The sequence below is a fragment of the Strix aluco genome, chromosome 5 (genome assembly GCF_031877795.1).
Source record: "Strix aluco isolate bStrAlu1 chromosome 5, bStrAlu1.hap1, whole genome shotgun sequence".
NCBI lineage: Eukaryota > Metazoa > Chordata > Aves > Strigiformes > Strigidae > Strix > Strix aluco.
The window spans coordinates 71,363,932-71,382,462 of NC_133935.1; the positions used below are offsets into that span (position 1 = coordinate 71,363,932).

The 18,531-nt window shown below is 34.2% G+C and overlaps 1 protein-coding gene across 2 annotated transcripts in view; it reads right to left on the bottom strand.

The window, feature by feature from the left end:
* Positions 1-18,531, bottom strand: part of TBC1D22A (TBC1 domain family member 22A) — a 200,003-nt gene that overhangs the window by 32,120 nt on the left and 149,352 nt on the right. Inside the window, exon 12 of one of the 2 annotated variants that reach the window (XM_074827719.1) lies at positions 7,083-7,178. The exons of the other annotated variant lie outside the window; for it this stretch is intronic. Coding sequence (XP_074683820.1) covers positions 7,083-7,178 — 96 coding nt within the window. The remainder of the gene's footprint in view (positions 1-7,082; positions 7,179-18,531) is intronic. 2 annotated transcript variants of the gene reach the window in all.

Sequence of the window (18,531 nt, forward strand, 5' to 3'; positions counted from 1 at the left end):
AGCAGTATGAACTGAACTTGTCTTCCAAGCATCTTGTTATTCAGTTGCCTCTGCAACCATCTACTAATTCCATTTTTAGGGTGCAAAGTTACATTATTTAACTTGTGCAGCTGTAGCAAAGACACACTCTGACAGGTGTATAGATTCAGATTTGTCTTTCTTTAAAACCTTCTCTTTCAAGTGATTTTAGCTCACATACAAGAATCTACTTTAAAATAAATGTTTTCATGTGAAAAGTGAAATAAAAAATATAATAAATGTAACAGTCCAAATGCTGATAAATGCAAGCTACAGACTCCTTTGTGAGTGTATACAAAGTCTGTAATACTGTAATGAAGAAAACTGACAGACCAGTCCAAGAATGAAATAAGGAGACAATTTGCTTATCACCTGTATGTTCCTAGAAAACATTTCTAGGGAAGAAACCCAAGCATTTTCAATAGCTCCATGTTTAAATTGTTCTGATCATTTCAGACTTTCATGTTCAATATTAATATCATTTAATATAGGTGAGAAATCCTCTGCAAGAAAGACAATCTGTTTTGTTTGGGTTTTTTTAAAATTTGACATTAGGCCTGAAGTAACACAAGCCAGTAACCTTTAGATGTCAAGGGTTCACTCATAAAAATAGAGAACTATTACTCTATTTCAGGGAATAACATAAAGCTTCAGGAACTTTGGAACCTAATAGGCAGAAAACAGACCACAGGTAGAAACAATTGTTTTCACACCCCAAAAATGCTGACAAATGTGAGGAAAAAGACTAAAAGGGCAAGCTCATGTGCTAAATGAGACTTGAAATATCAGTATTCTTACCATAAATCAGAAGATATTACCCTGGGCCTTCTCTTATGAAAGAAGGGGGCAGAGTATTCAAGTGAGCTGAGATTTAGGAAAAGTGGTAGGTAGTAGTGAGTCTTCTAACCCTGCACTGATTCTAATTAAGTGATTATTAAAGAGGAGAGGAAAGGCAAAACAAACTAAAGGTATTGACAATGCTCACTCCATCACTAAGCTAAAGATGCACTTCAAAGTCACCCTGTATCTGCCTTTCATTCAAATGCAGCCACTGCGAAATGTTTCACTATCCTTTGAAACAGGCATCCATCTTAAAACTAAGATATACAAAACCTAAAATTTAATCTAAGAATAAATGTGACAACAGCTTCATAAGGCATAAACATTTACATAAATAATAACAATAACCTGATTTTCCTTAAAATGTTATTGATCAGATGATGTAGAAAGATGGTGGTTCACATTATTATTTGAACTAACATTAGCTTGTAATACTTCACCGTAATTAAACATTTGAAAAAAATAAGAGCATTCATCTAAATTTTAATAGGACAGACAATTGTGCACACATTCATTTTGGTCATGTGGTCAATAAGGCTTACTCTCTAGTATTTATATAAAATAATGATTACAGTATCATTATTTTAAAGATTACATAAATCAGAATAAAGGGTAGTCACTACCCCGAAGAATTTATGGCTCAAGTATAAAACAAGGGACAACAAATTCAGAGAAAAGTAAAAAGAAGCAACACAAAGCTAATCAATGTGACTCTAAGTGCTATTAATAGACTCAAGCCTACCTGTCAAATCTATTCTGGGTATTGCAGAAAAACAGAACTTTTATAAGGATTTAGAGGAAAGTAACTGAATATCTGCATTAGGTGCTCCATTTAAGTAAGACAGTCAACCTGGGTGATAGCACAGATACTGTCTTGCAAGCTCAAGTGTGTGATGAGGATGTCATCACTGGCTGATAAACTGGCAGTCAGCATCTCAACACTGAATATGAGATGACATGAAGGTGTTAGTATTAGTCCATTAAAGGCCTTGAAAGAGAAAGCGTCTTGAGTTTTCCTTGGTGCTGTAAAGGAAAGGGAGCTAAAGGAGATGCAAAGCAAGAAAAAATGATGGACTGAAAAATGATCTTTACAGCTTCTTTGCAGTCTGGGTGAATATAAATGAAGCAAAAATGCATTTGTCAAAGCCAAAGAAAAGGACATTGCAGTAATAAAGAAGTGAGTTGATGACAGCATGGGTGAAAATGTCTGTTAAGACAGACAGAAAAGCTTGTATCATCTAGATCATGAAGAAAAAATCTGCAAGACAGATTCCTTACCACAACATATTGAATATATTTTTATAGCTCGGCTATGTCAACATGATGATAACTTACTTAAATGGAAAATTTGGACTAAATCTCTAATAGCTAAACCTGTATCAGTCCAACATTACTATTAGCTTATATTCAGTTTGACAGATGAATCTAGTTCCTAAAGTCCTGTTTCCTTAGAAATCTTTCAGATATCTTGTACATGACACCATTAAACTCAACAGCCATATTTTCTACTAATATTTTAATTCTAAATATGCTCAAAGTCATGCTTGGATATTTTATCACTTAACAGTATCATCCATTCACACCTCTCAAGAATTCAGGAGAATTTTGGAATTATGGCTGTAGTTAGAAAAATTAATAACAGTAAGTCAAAGTTTAAGACATGCTAATGAATAGAAAGGTCTTTATTACTTTCGCCTTTAATTACTTAAGCTTAGATAGTAGAAATTAAATGAATTTCACATTTTGCATTCACATCACAACTCACACTTTATCACATTAACAAAACCATTATATTTTTATCTATATTAACTTACTGATTTTTTTCTGACACTAGTATGGAACCAGTGAAATTAACACAGAACATTTATACAATCAACAGAAATATCATAAACCAAGAATGACCTGTTCGATCCTATAAAACATCACATCAGTTACAAAGGAAAATCTGAGTCAGGATTAAAAGGTCTTCCATTTACTGTCTGCCCATTGTGTTCTCTGTTCCCCTACATGTGAAATAAAAACTGCTAATCTGAAGTATGAATAGAGCTACAAAGCTACCCAAACTAGCTTTCTGTACCTGGGTTTGTGGAGCATCCTATGTAGTTAAAGCGGACTCTGTCTCTCTAGGAGTGAGAACCATGACAATAACAAGCTCTAACTATAACTGAAACAATACCATTCTTTTCAATAATATTAATATTTGCATTATACACGGGTATGAAATATTTAAAATGTCTACCTGAAAACATAGCGGTATAGTTTCACTGCTATCAAAAAGTGACCCTGGGAAATTTGAAAACTGCATGTAATAATTTTTGCCCTTATTACATAGCATTGCACCACATAGCTCATTGCATGAAGTAGCAAATTTTAAAACAGGATCAAAGCTTACCAGGAAGGATACTGATACCTTTGTTAAGCAGGACAAAATGTAAGCAACTATAAACTCCTAGCTAAACAAAAACATTTGACGTTTCCCCCCCTCACCAGCTTCCTAAAATCAAGTGTTTTCTCTTGGGACACTGCAGTTTGAAATAATTGGCCTTTGTTCTCCAGTGTACTGTATTTTACAGTAGTCAGACAGGAACAATTTTTAAGGACATGAAATGGACAAGTGGTATGGAATAATCTGTGGAAAGTCAAGAGATGTCAGTTTTCATAAGGCAGAAACAGGGGACAACTTCTACAAATAACGGTGTAAATTACTCTGGATTTCTATATAAAGCACCACCTTTCTCCTCACTTGTCTATTGCTAAAAATTATGTCAACCTGAAAATCTCATGTTTCAGAGGAGGTCTACACTGATATCTTATACTTGACCAAATAGATGGCAGTGAGAACAATAACTTGTTCAAATAGATTAAAATGAAGACAACTTCTATCATGACTTGATTATCATCTTACAGTGAGAAAATTATTTTCTTACGTTCTTTCAAACATGAAAAATGTGGGATTAGCATCATCACAGTTCTATATGCTTGTGTTACAAGTTTGTACATACCTGTTTATTTATATACATGTATACCTATAATATATACACCTGATTATTTGAACATTTGGAGGCCCAAGTTGGAACATTTATTTCTTCCTCTATTTCCCTCATCAAAATTTATTTCTGTCAATACCATAATATTTAATTTCATAGATGTAAACCAACTACCAAGTAGTTTTCAGGTTGTATCGCTCTGTAGTATTAGTCCAGCCAGCCTAACTCCTTTCTTCGCAAAATTTTTGTCTGCTATACAATACACAAAAAACCCCCTAAACAAGAACCACACACATGCTGTCTGTAATAAGGAACTATTATCATGGAGGGCTGAACATTTGGTATATAAATCTATTAATTAATCTGTTCATATTGATGTCTCTAGGATATTTTCTACCCTGCTCATTCTAAACTTGTAAATAGAACAATGACAGGGTAAGTCACCAGTTTAAAAGTGTTGTGATCAAAAGAAAGAACCTGAAGATAAAGGAGTTACTCCAATTTTGTATAAACAATGCATGCCTGGTTAACTTTAAAAAGATTGATAGGAGGGGATCATTCTGCCCCAGTAGGCACCACAAGATAGATGGTTGTCTGAGAAAAAAAATCAGCAGTAACTGGGGAAAAGAGGAAGGCTGTGTGGGGGAGACTGTGACCACTGACTCAATTTAAGATCAAGAAGATGTGCCCCCCCTGCTTTGAGTTTGCACAGAAGAATTAAAAGACACTGTAACTTTAAATCGAGACGAGGCATGTTGTTAACCAATGAAGGACAAAGTGATAAGAAACTAACCAATGGTCATTACAGTAAATGAGTGTTCATGTAAGCTGAAGTGTATAAATACAGTGAAGTTCTTTTGTGCAGTGTGCTAGCTTTGTGGAATTACCACCTAACACCCCACTCTGCGCAGACATGGAATAAATAAATACCTCTGCTCTGTGTGTATATCGGTGTATTGCACATCAGGTAAACGACCCCCCTTGAGGGACAACAATATGAGGAAGAATAAACATTATACTTTTACTGATTGCTTAGGCTCCAGCAAGACATGCTTAAAAGAATGGAAACAAATGTCAAGAGCAAAGATGACTTTCTATCATCATCCTGTCTTTAACATTACTAATAATACACTACATCAAATAATAAGAAAAAAGTATTGCATAACCAAGTCCTTTAAAACTGGTCTTTGATTCAAAACCTGCTCGGGGTCTCATATGCCACATCACCACATCTGATGTTCTGGGGAAATTATTCTGCCTTAAAATTCCTGTGAGGTTTTTAATTCTACTTAAAGAGGTCAAACAGGCATGTAAAAGAAGAGTGTGAGTTTTCACAGCTAGTACTAAAGAACCAGGCCCTCTGATTTACAGTTAGAAGAGATTTCCCTTACCTCTGTCATATGCAGAGAAACAAATACAACACACAATATGCAAAAGAAATGACTGGATGCATGTTTTGATGATTCTTGATAGAGTTTACAGAACAAAAAAATTTCAGTACAAAATGTACTATAGCTATGACTTCTCAATAATGTGAATTCAATGCAATCAGAGTACTCCAACAGCACATGCTGAACTTCCCAATTTTCCGAAGTATTTTACATGGCTATTACTTGAGCTACTACTTTGAAGATTTGTCAATGGTCTACAGCTATTATTAACAAAGCAGAATAATAATGGATTTTATTCTTGCCTGTGGGAGAGAAGCATTATTGGGAGAATTGATAACACTTTAGTCATTTTACAAGGTCGTGTTACTCAATAAAGAAGGCCAAGCCTTTTAGTGATAACATATGATAGTGTTAGAACTAGCACTAGTCTACAGATCCTCAAAATTACTAATTCCATTTCTGTGTGGTAAGCAAGATAAAGCAGTCTGATAAACGTGTTCCAGTGTGTTCCTGATTTATGTACTTTATAGTCTGGTTTACATAACCTATAAAGAAATTAAACCATAAAGAAATACCTTAATTATTAAATAAGTAAACAAATATGAACATATATAAGGAGAACAAAACAAGTCTTCATAGTATTATACCTTGGGATTATTATTTACTTTAAACATAGTTGTAATAAATTTGGTAGAGAGGGGGAAATTATGAACTTTGGTGCAGGAAATCAACAAGAAAAATTTAATAGGAAGGATTAACAGTGAACAATCGTACTTGAGAGGCATGGCTGCCAACATTAAAGTTGTTTTTGACAAAATACCATAAATTAAGAAAACCTGACAGTGTTAGCAGGTAGTATAAATTAAAGTTGTTATGTTGTGCCCTTAGGCATTTATTTATTGCAAAGATAGGCAACAACAGTTAAGAGTGCTCTGAATAAATTGTTTTATGAAGAAAGATAAAATAGATTGAAGCCATACACAAATTTACACAATGGTTCATTTGTACAGGGCAACAGCGTTCAGTCAGATGGAGAGAAAATAAGCTGGTAACGGGCCATTTCCCTGAGGCAGGCAATGGTGGGGGCTTTGCAACATGATTTGTTTACAGCCAGCCTGCAAACAGGACTTTAATGCCTTTCAAGCACTGCATGTGTATCATAGGGTAATATTCAATATAAAATAGTTATATGAAAGTGAATTGTCACCAGTTCACAAACATAACTGAACTTCTACAGGGGTATGAAAATGATTTGCCTATTTACCATATTCAAATCCCATTCCAAACAACTCCCTGATATGCTCTTTGCTGGAAAAATCTAAGGTTTTTTAAACATAGAGACCTGAAGTAAATACTCTTATAGTCCTTTTATTTCCTATTGAAAAACAGGCTCCTTATTTTAAAAGACTGCTTGCTTAGCTTTTTTGAAAGAATGAACATCACCTTGTTAGAGTGTGCAGTTTTATTATCCAGATGAGAAATTATAAATAAATAACTTCAGTGATGCATTTAAGATTAAAAAAAAATCCAGTTATCTTTTCAGATTATCTCTTTGTGAAATACCAAGGCTCTCCTTGTAACAGCATCTCCAGAAATCATCGTCTCAAAGTCTGTCTCAGTTAAAACAGCATTTTTTTTCCAGAATGGACAAAGAAAATACATCTCCTACTGCTTATAGTCCATCACTTCAGATCTAACAGTTTTGGAGCAACTCTAACAAACAGTCAGACACCATCAGTCTTGCTGCAACTGCTACCATTTTGTCATAAATTCATCCCCAAGTAACACTAGGAAGCTAAATTTAATAAATACCACACTGTGCTTGAAAAATAACCCCTTCACTTACTTGAAAATCTTTCTCTTCCAGGATCTCTTTCCTCCACCTGACAAGGAAGGCAGCACAGACGTACAAGTGGAAGTGAGAAAAACCCTCTGGTTCAGACTAGAAAAAATAAAAATATATCATCCTCTCAATACACAAATAATACTTTTGATCACCTTATAACCCAGCTGTATTTTTATGGCATTCGCTACTAACTATAAATGTCAGCTAAATATCTCTCTTTGTATCACAAACATGTTTGCATTTCATCTATGCCAAATATATTCATAGCTATTATCTGTAATAAGCATTAAGGTGAGGTATGCATCCATTTCTCATATTTAAATTCATTCTTGTCAGATGTGTTTTCCATTTCTGATGTTATCCGTTAGCTTGTATCTGGCATGAAATACTCTACTGTCTAACTCAATATTGTGACATGAACATGTGCTTCATCTCCATTATTAAGAGCAAGCTCTACTACTACTAGTAGCTTTTTAATTATAAATTCTGCTATAGGCAATTATTAAGCATTTTAAAAATATACAACTTGGTCTACATTTGACTGAATTAGACATTTTTACTAAAGAAAATATTTACTGATTGTAAATTTACACTTATGAAACATTTACAACTCGATTTGTATTCAGATCTATAGCTTTCTGTTCTAGTTCAAGACAGCAGTTTTGGTCACTATAAAACTCCCACTAGAAATTAAGATTTTTATCTATACCTAAGAGTTTAGAAAAATTTCTGATCCTACTTTTAAAAGACTTCACTAAGTTTTCTTGTATTACCAAATTAATCTTAGATTCTATTTTCTATACCACTGAGAACTGAAAAATATAATTATGATATTTAATTATCGATGTGATGACTGTGAACTAATGCTACATAAAATCTCATTAAAATAACATTTTAAAATAATAATTATAAAATTAAGCTACATAATCTGACAAATGTAGGGATACTTAAATGCTGATATCTAAATAATTTATAAGATCTAGCTGTAACGCTTTAAAAGTAGAGCAATTTTTTTTCATATTATCTGCTGGTCATTTCAAAACTGCAGTTCCCTCTTTAGAAAAATACAGTATTCTGCTCAAGTAAAGTGAACTGAAAGAACTTCTTATGTAAAACATAACATGATAAAATATCTGTTTCACTGCTATTTAACCTAGAAGAGCATGCTATTTAATATATTCCACATAACATTTGTAACAGTGCAATAAAGTAACCTCACTGCTACCACAAGTGGAGAAGGAAAAATATTCTCCTACTACTACTTTTCCTTATCCTCTACCCTTGACTGGTAGAATTGTATAGTGTACTACAAGGGGTTGATACAAATACCATGTTAGCAGCTACAGAAACTGCAGATCATCCTGTCCACCAATCGGTAAGAGTTGAGAAAAGAGGTAATGCCAATAATTTCAGAGAAGTTTTAGGTTTAAAAGTGTAGATGTAACTTAAAATAGGAATTAGTCAATTTCGGAACCAGAAAGGGATGATTCTGATTATAAAATCCTCTGGTATTTTTCTTACTCTAGGAAAACAATCTACTTGAATAACATAACTTCAATAGCATTGTAAAATCCCAGGACAGACAAAGTATATGGTAATTTCAACTAGACTTCCCTCTAGAGTTTGACTTAATCAGAAAAATCAAAGTAAAGTCCAATTTACAATATTGAAGTTTTACAGAATCATGTACTCACTACCAACCTCCTCAAAAATGCACATCTTTGTCTTTAGTGTTGGCATTTCTCTTGGGATGGAAAGTTAATATATAAAAGATATGTCTCAAGAAGACATACTTGTAAGCAAAGTGCTGGCACCACTTATATCGGATATTATTGTGGCAATATTTAAATAATCAAACACAACTCTAAAAAATGCAGAAAGCCAATTCTCAGAAAACAACCCTCTTCCTCATTTATTGTGTAAATAAATTTGTAGAACATGCAGTATTTTTTAAATTCAGCCTTTGATAATATTTTATAACATTTTCATCTCTAAAATGAGAAAAAATATTAAAAAATTTTTAAAATTAAATATAGAAACAGTACGTGTGGTCTATTTTTTCTCAGCACTGAACTGCAACCAATTTCTCAGTTTTAACATGAATTTTGAAAACGTCCTTTCAAGTAGCAAACTAATCATACATGAAAAGTTTCTATTATTTTGGAATACAGAACATAATCTTATAAAAGTGACGACCTTTCTTCAAAATTGGAAGGCAAACAGGGTAGGAATGTCCAATGAAAATAGACTGTGTTTAAGACTAATTCAACAGTCTGTACAAGAAAACATCAACACATTTTCCAGAAGCCTACTCTGAAGTATGTGCTGTCACTGGTGAAGACTTTCTGGCATAGTAAGAACCGGCTCACTTCACCATTACCTGGTGAACTATGATCTGTGTTTAGATCTACTTCAAAGAGCAGGTAACTGAAGAGCATAGCACCAGCCTGAGCATTTGCAATCAAACGGGAAAGCAGGGAAGAAGAAAAATGATGGTTATGGTACGGAGACAAATAAAGCTAGATTGAGATTGCTGAACAGATAAAGAAGAATACAGAAATACTGCTGAGAGGAGATTCAGAAAGAGGAAGACTATTTTACAGATGAAGAAGCAGGAAGACTGAAAAATCTGTAGGCAGGAAAATGTCATTTAAAGTAATAACAATTAATCAGGACATTTTATGTATTGGATTATTTGTTATCCTACCTGAATATTTACATTTTTTTTAATTACATGGCATGAGCAAGAAAGAGGGAACTGAAAGAAACTTGGTTTGGTATTAATATATACGAATCCTCCTTTCTTCTTCTCATTCCTTCAACTTTATATAAGCTCTTGAAAAACATAGGGTAGAAGGCGGCAGGATTAAAGAAATCTGTCTGAAAGCACTGTTTTAACTTTCAAAGTCAATTTGCAGTAGCTGTTGGCAAAATTTTTTATTTTGCCCTCTCACATTGACTCACAAAAAAACATTACATAGCTAGTCAAATTAGATCATCAGAGTATTCTTTTTTCTGATAATAACCTAAGATTCTGATTTTAAGCCCAAGATTTTATTCTATTATCACATAATAAAGAAAATTCCTCCATAGCCAGAAAGTCAAGAGAAGTGGCTTAAACATTAAAATAAAAAAAAAAACAGAATTCCAATGGTGGAAATTGAAAATGTTTTTAAGGAATTGCAGAAACAAAATCTGGAAGTATATAAGAACCTGTAGTTTTCTTGAGATTTTTCTGTTCAACTTTTTTTTTTTTTCCTCAATACAATTTTCTTCAGCTCTTTTAAATGAAACCAAATAGGTTTAAATATGCAATTCATTAGAGAAAAAATGCATATCCCCCTATAGATTTAAAAATCCATCATGTTTCAGAGATAAGTCTAGGCTACAAAGTATTTCCAATGGATAGTTTTAGACAGTTTTGGAAATTGAGTAAAACCACTAATGTATAATTGCTTTTTCTAACACCTGCTACCTATCATACTTTTCCATTTGTAGCTTTTGAAGTTACAAACAGTTTGATCTCTAAATGTACAGAAATGCAGACTACCAGCTAAAAGCTATTTAAAATCAAATATAAACAATGACCTTGATTTAAATATTTTAGCAAAAGATCTCAAGACAGATGTACAACCTTCCAGAAGACTTATTCTGAACATATTACAGACGACTCAGAGCACATTATCTAAGAACCATCTGTCATTACCAATAAAAATCATTTAGATTGTTAACATCACAAATATCTCATTGCCCTGCAAATGCTGGATCTCCTCTGCAGCTGAAATGAAAGGCATTCTTTATACTGCATTCCCTAAACTTCTTGAATTAAACAATCACTGAAAGAATGCAAATTTTGTTGTACGACTAGACTGATTATTGTCAAATCAATGATTAGTCTAACCTGCCTCCCATACCCTGGATACTTCAGCATTTAAGGAGGGCAGTATCTCACGGTATTATATTTTTTGATGGAGTAAATATAATATGTGATTATTTCTGAAGTACTCAGAATGATTAAAGCTATGAGATTGTACCAGGGTTAAGTATTAAACCACCACATTTCACATGCAAATAATGGCTCCGACACAAGGACTTCCACACACTTAATGATTACAGATGAATAAAGCAACTTTAAGCAACTCCATTTTTACTACATTACAAAGAGCAGATAGTTTAGCTGTGAAGACATTTAGGTATTTTTTCCAAAATTATCCAAGCAATCTGTAGCAGAAAAAGAGAAAGAAGCCAGCACAGGATCATCATGGAAAGTGGAATGTCTTGGTTGCTCCTCCAAGATTTGCTTTTTCCATCAGCCAGGAACTCTTGACTTCCCAGGCACAGACTCAATCTACTGTTAAAACTGAGACTCAGACTTCCAGTCTGAGAAGAAACACAGCACAAGCACACCATGGAGTGGTCCATCAGGGTAACTACCCTGCCACCAGGAATGACCAACAGCAGATGACTAAGAGTATAAGAGTGCAAGCATATAGCAGTACCTCCCCAGAACACTCTTCCAACTTTCAATGATTTCATGCTCAGAGATGTCCTTACACAAGCTGTAGAATATGCCCATTTAATAGATGTTAATGGATTTGTCTTATCTGCCCAAAGTTTTTTGCAACTGTAAGCTTTTCTGGTAATCACAAAGTCCTGTGGCAAAGAATTCCAAAACCCAAGTGTGTGCTAGTTAGCATGTCTGTTTTAAACCCAACACCTGCTAATTTCATTCAAAGCTGTTCAGTGATTGCATTGAAAGAGAGTATAAGCAATGACTTCCTGTTCACTTTCTTCAGTCCATTCATCTTTCCTTCTCTTTTGCAGACTAGAATTTTTTTGTCTATTCCACTGTTCCTTACATACCAGTTCTGCCATCTTTGCTGAGCCTTCTTAAGCATCCTTTCCTGTACTTTTCCGATTTTGAAATAAGGTCCAAACTATATATAGCATGTAAGATGCAGAAAGAATGTAACTCTCACAGCTGCATAACGATATTTTGTTCTCCTTTCCTTTCGCTGTAATTCCTAGCCTTTGATTTTTTTTTTTCATTTTCTTTCTTAACTGCTACTGAGCTCATATTTTCCTCTTGTGCTTGAGTGTAGAAAGCTAACTTGAAGCCCAGTTATACCAGTAGACTTAGGATTGTTTCACAAACACAATATCACTTTATATTTGTACATGTGGAATTTCACCTGTAATTTACTACTCAGTTCTTTACAGCAACATGAAGTCCTGCAACTCCTTCCTGTCAACTTCTCACCTTTACTACTCTGAATAACATGGTGGTGGTAGCAAAGTTTGCTGTCTCATTTACTCCCATATCCCTTTTCCAATCATTTCAGCAGGAACAGCTAAAGCCTCATCACAAATTGTAAAAGAATTACATGTAATTCCCTTTAATTTTGAAACCTGCTGGCTTATTCCTACCATCTGTTTTCTGTCTTTCAGACAGTTATTATCCTTACAAAGGCATTCCCTTTAATTCCACAGCCATGCTTTTTCTTTAATAACCTTTAGTGAAGAACCTTCTTCACTGTTTTCAGCAATCTCAGTAAGCCACACCAACGTGGTGCATTATGTTCACTGGCTCTTAAAGATTTGCAAGGTGTGATTTCTCACTACGAAAATAATGATTTTCTTAAAATGTCATATTTACTCATGGCAAAAGAGTATTATGATTAAGTTTAGAGAACTCTGTATTGAAGTCGCCTAAATCTTGTCATTCTAAAAGATACTGGAATACTTCAAGAATTTCAACTATTTTCATTGTACACAGCAGCCTACCAACTCATGTAGGATCATAACTTTCTTCTGCCTTTCAGTTTTACAGACAGTTATATAACGAAATTTTGACTATTCTGTGGTGCTAAAACTGTAAACTTTAGTCATGATACATGTTAAAAAGTATTGTACGGTTATATATAAAAATACCTATTAAAAACATTTATTTTGGTTGAGTTAGCACATTTTGGATTGTCTTCTATCACTGTTTTTATTTTATCATGACCATGTCCAAGGGGATGATTCTAAAAGCAGTAAGTGACCAGCAGTACTTGCCTAAGCCGAATCTAACCTGACAATAAAACACAGTAAAAAAGATGGAACATTTATACTTTAAAAAAAAACCCAAACCAAAAAACAACCTTACTTATAGGTAAGGCCTATAAGTAGCTTTCTAATGCAAACATCCATCGATTTATATAAAAATTTATGGGTTGGTTTGATTAAAGACAAATCTGATCCAAACACATTTCATAGCACTTTAAAATCTGTAATGGAAACTAAGTTTCAAGTCACAACAGCAAGTCAGAAGTACCTGGCACAGCCAAACCACCATGTAAAAATTATTATCTCAACACTTAGTGCTCACTGTAAATCCCTTATAGAAGAGCTATTTAAAAAAAAAAAACTTTACAAGAACTGTGTTCGCATTTCCTATTTCTGCTAGGAACATTCAAAAAAATTATTTATCTTACAACGTTCTATTAGATTTGGAGCACTTACGCAGAAAACTAGGTGAAGATCAGTTTTAATAACAATTCAGTAGTTGGCCTCTCTGATCTAGTCAACAACAACTTGGCAACAGTTCCCAAAAGATGACTTGCAATATAAACCTCCACTGTGAAATCCCAGCCACAAGGAACAGAGACCATTGCTAGAATTTTTTTGGATCAATGTGTTGCCCTGTTAGAACGATCCATATGGCCTGCAAAACTCAATGTAAGACTATTAATCAATATCAAATATAAATGGATGCTATTGATAATTACTATTCACTTGATTTATCCAGTCTCCCATTAATCAGTTTTAAGAAGCATCTTTCACATAACTTTGCACATTAGCTTGGATTTTGAGAACAGAGTTTAAATTACTGTCCTCTTCACTTGCTAATATGTTCAATTCAAACAGAATGAAAAATAACTAACTTCAAGTGTGTATTTGACTTTTTTGTCCTACCTTTTCCAGAATAAACTGGTGAAAAAAATTCAATGTTTCTCATTTGGTTCATTTAAAGAATTCATCATGAAGTTTTTAAAGAGTTCATCATGACTAGGATGTCAAGTGAATTCTCACTCGATGAGGTACATCCAATACTGAAATGTGTTTTTCTTTTACAGTTATTTTTCTCCTCACGGGTGGTGGTTTTTTACCTTCACATACAGGACTGTTGCTAGATCTTAGCAAAGGAATGGAGCTTCTTATGCAACCCCATTATAGTCCTTTCTTACTCAATTGAGTATTTACAGAAGAAAGTGGAGTAAGGCAGTTATTGGGACAATGCCTTTGATACAAATGCAAGGTGACACTGAACTCTACACAGGGAGAACAATTAATTTTGCAACACTTATTTCCAAAATTACTTTGAAAATAACCTAGATATACACAGAAGAAATATTCATAGTCAAACTATCAGAAAGTTTATTGATTTCTGTAATTTCCCATGTTGATAAGCCTCTTCACATCTGCAGAGGATAAAACCAAAAGTGACAGATTAGTTGCCCCCCACCCCCAGCACAGGTGAAGTTGAAAAAAACAACTTTCTAAAAGCTGCAGACTATTTCTTTAATAGGTTACATTGTAGATTTGAGGGAAAACTTACAGATAAAATTTAAATCTCATCTTTGCTTCATCTACACTCAATGATAGAAAGAACATTTATTACAAAGACTTCTCTTATTTTAAGTTAGGTTTAAAGCTGGGCTTCAATTATTCAGACATGATTGTCCAGCTGAAAAGAAATTTGTTTTGAGGTTTCCTTCTAATTAAGACACTATTCATTCTATCTGAAATCACTAATTTAATCTGAAACATGTAAATTACTTCTCAAGAAGTGACTTAATACCAATTAGTTGGCCAAAAATGGGGTGGAAAAAAGCAAGGCTGTGGAACACCAAAACCAAAACTGTTTGTTGTGACAGAATTCTACTTGAAGATATGATTTACCTTACAAAGCACAAACTAAATCCAGATCTTTAGTAAAAATACGCTGCAACTGATTTAATTCTGAAGAACTTTGCCATAAGGCAAAATATTTTTACATACATGTGAACCTGCTTTAAGCAGACTACTGATTTGAAACAAGGACAGGCACCATTGATTAAAAAAGAATATGGCAACTTTTCCACCTGTGAGCAGAACTTCAGCAGATCATGTGAATCAAAACAGAACCATATTTCCTGAATACCCTGCTTTTAAAAGGCAAATGAGCACAAATAAGCAGTATGACTAATATTTACTAAACTAATTCCCTATTTCACCTTTCGAATTTCTAAACTATTTACCTCATGTACCATTTTAATTATTTTTGCAGTTCATTCCCAGAGAACCTTGATGCTGGGAAATTAATTAATAGACACAATAGAGAAACTGTCAGCATTGTTTAAATACAATTTCAGCACTAGCCTCATTTACATGTATCCCTTTATTCTAAACAATGGGATTGCTGAACTTTTCGTATGAAATTGTTCATTAGAAAGAGCACAGTGATATCCTTTTCTGCGGATATTCATCGGTTATCACATTTTGCTGAAATACATAATCCATGCTCAAGACATCCACTAGAGCTTTTAGCCCCTGGATTTCAAAGATAATGAAATAGTCATATAATTGTTTGATTAATTGGCTTTAGCTTTATCATATTATTAGCTTTAATATTATTCAATATAATTAAGTTATAAATTAATTATTCAAAGCAGACCTACAAAAAAAGTGTTAGTTTAACACTTCACAACTGAAAAAATCAGTTGAATAACTGTACAAATACATATCACATATTTATACTGAAAGACAAAAACATCTAAATAACAGCATTAAAGCCCGATAGTTGCTTATTCCAACTTCTCCACAAATAACAAGAATATGCTTACTGACACAATGCCAACACGTAATTCAAAGACATCCTCTCATTGAGTATGCTTTAGGTCATACATGTCACTTCCAGATATGGAGGCTTACATGTGTGCCTTTTTGGACAAAAGTTGGTATTTTGACAGCAATGAATGCTTAAATGAAATATTACTGGTCATTTGAGTAAAGCATATGTCATGGTTTGAACTCGGCCAGCAGCCAAACACCACACAGCTGACCTGGGGAAATGTGTGAGAGAGCTGGAGGGATGAAAGGAGACTCTCATAGGTTGAGATAAAAAAACAGTTTAGTAACTGTAATAAACCAAAACAAAACGATAACAGTAATAGGAAGTACAAACAGCTAATGCACAATGCAATAGCTCATCACCTGCTGACTGAATCCCAGCCTGCCCCCGGTTAGTGATCCCAACAGAACCAAGGTCCTGCTACTGCCAGAGACAACCCACCTCCTTTATATCCTGAGCATGACGTCACATGATATGGAATATTCCAATGACCAATCCAGGCCCAGCACTCCGGCTGTGCCCCCTCCCAGCTCAAGAAAATTAACTCTATCCCAGCCAAAACCAGGAATGAAAATATTACTGAATTCTTGTCCAGTGAACAGAATCTCTACAATCCTGAAATTCTCACGTCTGTAAATTGAAGGGATGATTACAACAACGTAATACGTAACTGTTTTGTGAAGATTTCTTATTAGATTCTGAACATAAAATGATATTTGTATCAAAACCTTGTGTGATCTAAGAAAGATATATTTTCTTCTTAATTATAACAACTACATTTTCAAGCTAATTATTCCAATGGCTTTTTCTTCCTTTCAAGGAACACACTGTAACAAATATGTGTATCACATTCAGTCACACGTTTTCTAATAGGTTGTCTTGTTGACTAAGAAGATAAGTGAATAGGATAGTGGAAACAGAAATACCAAAAGGGTATTTAGTAACAAGCATGAGCTATTGCCTTCCTTTCCTGTTTTCCAAGCTAATCTTTCCAAGCTTAGTCACAACAGAATCAAGTCATGACACAGAGTCAAGAGCAGCACCCAAGTTTCTAGCAGAACCATTATAAAGACACTCAAGATACACCACTAGCTTTTTTCATCCCCTTCTCTCATTAAACCACATTACATTCTACAAACTAACAACAAAATCCTTAATTTCTTATCACCATTATTCCTCTAGAGACTAGGAAATAGTTGGAACTGGTATTTTCCTCCACTTGCTAGCCTGCAAAAATCTTAACTCTTATTATTCATGAAAATACTGCTTCCTCACAGAGCAACACTATCTGAATCAGTCTCTACCTAGGGATGGCAATTCAGCTGAGCATTCAATCTTGTCTTGTGATGATGATCTAATTGCACCAAGCTTTTTGTGATGATATCACTGCTTAACAACATTACTTGGCCTGCATGCTTTACATTTCATCCAGCTTCTATTAAAACTAACATACTAATAATGCCACAGAAACTAAAGTAGGCAGCTGCTGAATGCAGCAGCATCATCACTGATTAAAGAGAAGAAAAAGCAAAACATCCAAAAACATTATTCAGCTACTCTTCAGCTACATCCAGCACACAGGGTCTATAGTCATGCTTCTGCAAAACTGCAGGTTTATAAAAGGGCTGATGTCAAAAGCAACTGAAAAGCCAACACCAGTAATCATTTCAAGTATCTGAAAATTGCTAGTCACTCAATATCATACCTGGAAATGTTAATAATGTATGTATTTTAATTAAAATCATTAGATACTTGATAGCTATTTCCAGAAGCTTGATCTTGTCTGGATGAATAAGATAAGTTGCTTCTTACCTAAACAGTTAATACAAAAGATACACCAGGCTAATCCAAAAAATACTCTCAGACCACTTCTATTCCCATCCACCAACTGGTTAGCACATGATTGGATGCAGCTCTGCTGAACTCTGATCAGAATGAGAAACTACATACACCAAATATAATTGACTTTATTAGCTTTAGCAAAAATATTTCCTGTGAATAACACTATTGTTATGAAGATGCTAATGTCTCAGTAGATGCCACAGCCTGCACAGTACTTAAAATATCTCTTAGGACATTGAATTAAGGTAAATTCTTTGATTTCAATCTTCTCAAAATGCTGAAAGTCAAAACCTGGTGGACAACAGAACAATCAAGTCAAAGTCTGTGCTAACAATCAGTCTTCACACTGGATCACTGATTGAAACAGCAGTATGAAACAAAAGACTTATGTGGGAATGGCAACACCTGCAGTGTTGTCACAATCTGCTTTATCAAGGTTCTCTGGAAGCTAACTCTGATGCTGCTACTCTTATCTCTGAGAACTGAAAGATCTGTCTTCACTCTGAAGAGCCCTGAGCAATTACAAGACAGTAATACTCTCATACTTTTCTCCAGCTCAGGTGTATCTTACACTGAGTGCTTTCCTAAGTAAATAGATTGCAACCACTTTGTTGAGAAAAGTGTCTATGAGAATATCCTGTAGTAGTGTAAATGAAGAAAAAAGTTGCAGAAAGTGAGGCAAATTTTAAGATATTACCACCTGCAAACAAGTTTATTAATTCTAACATTACC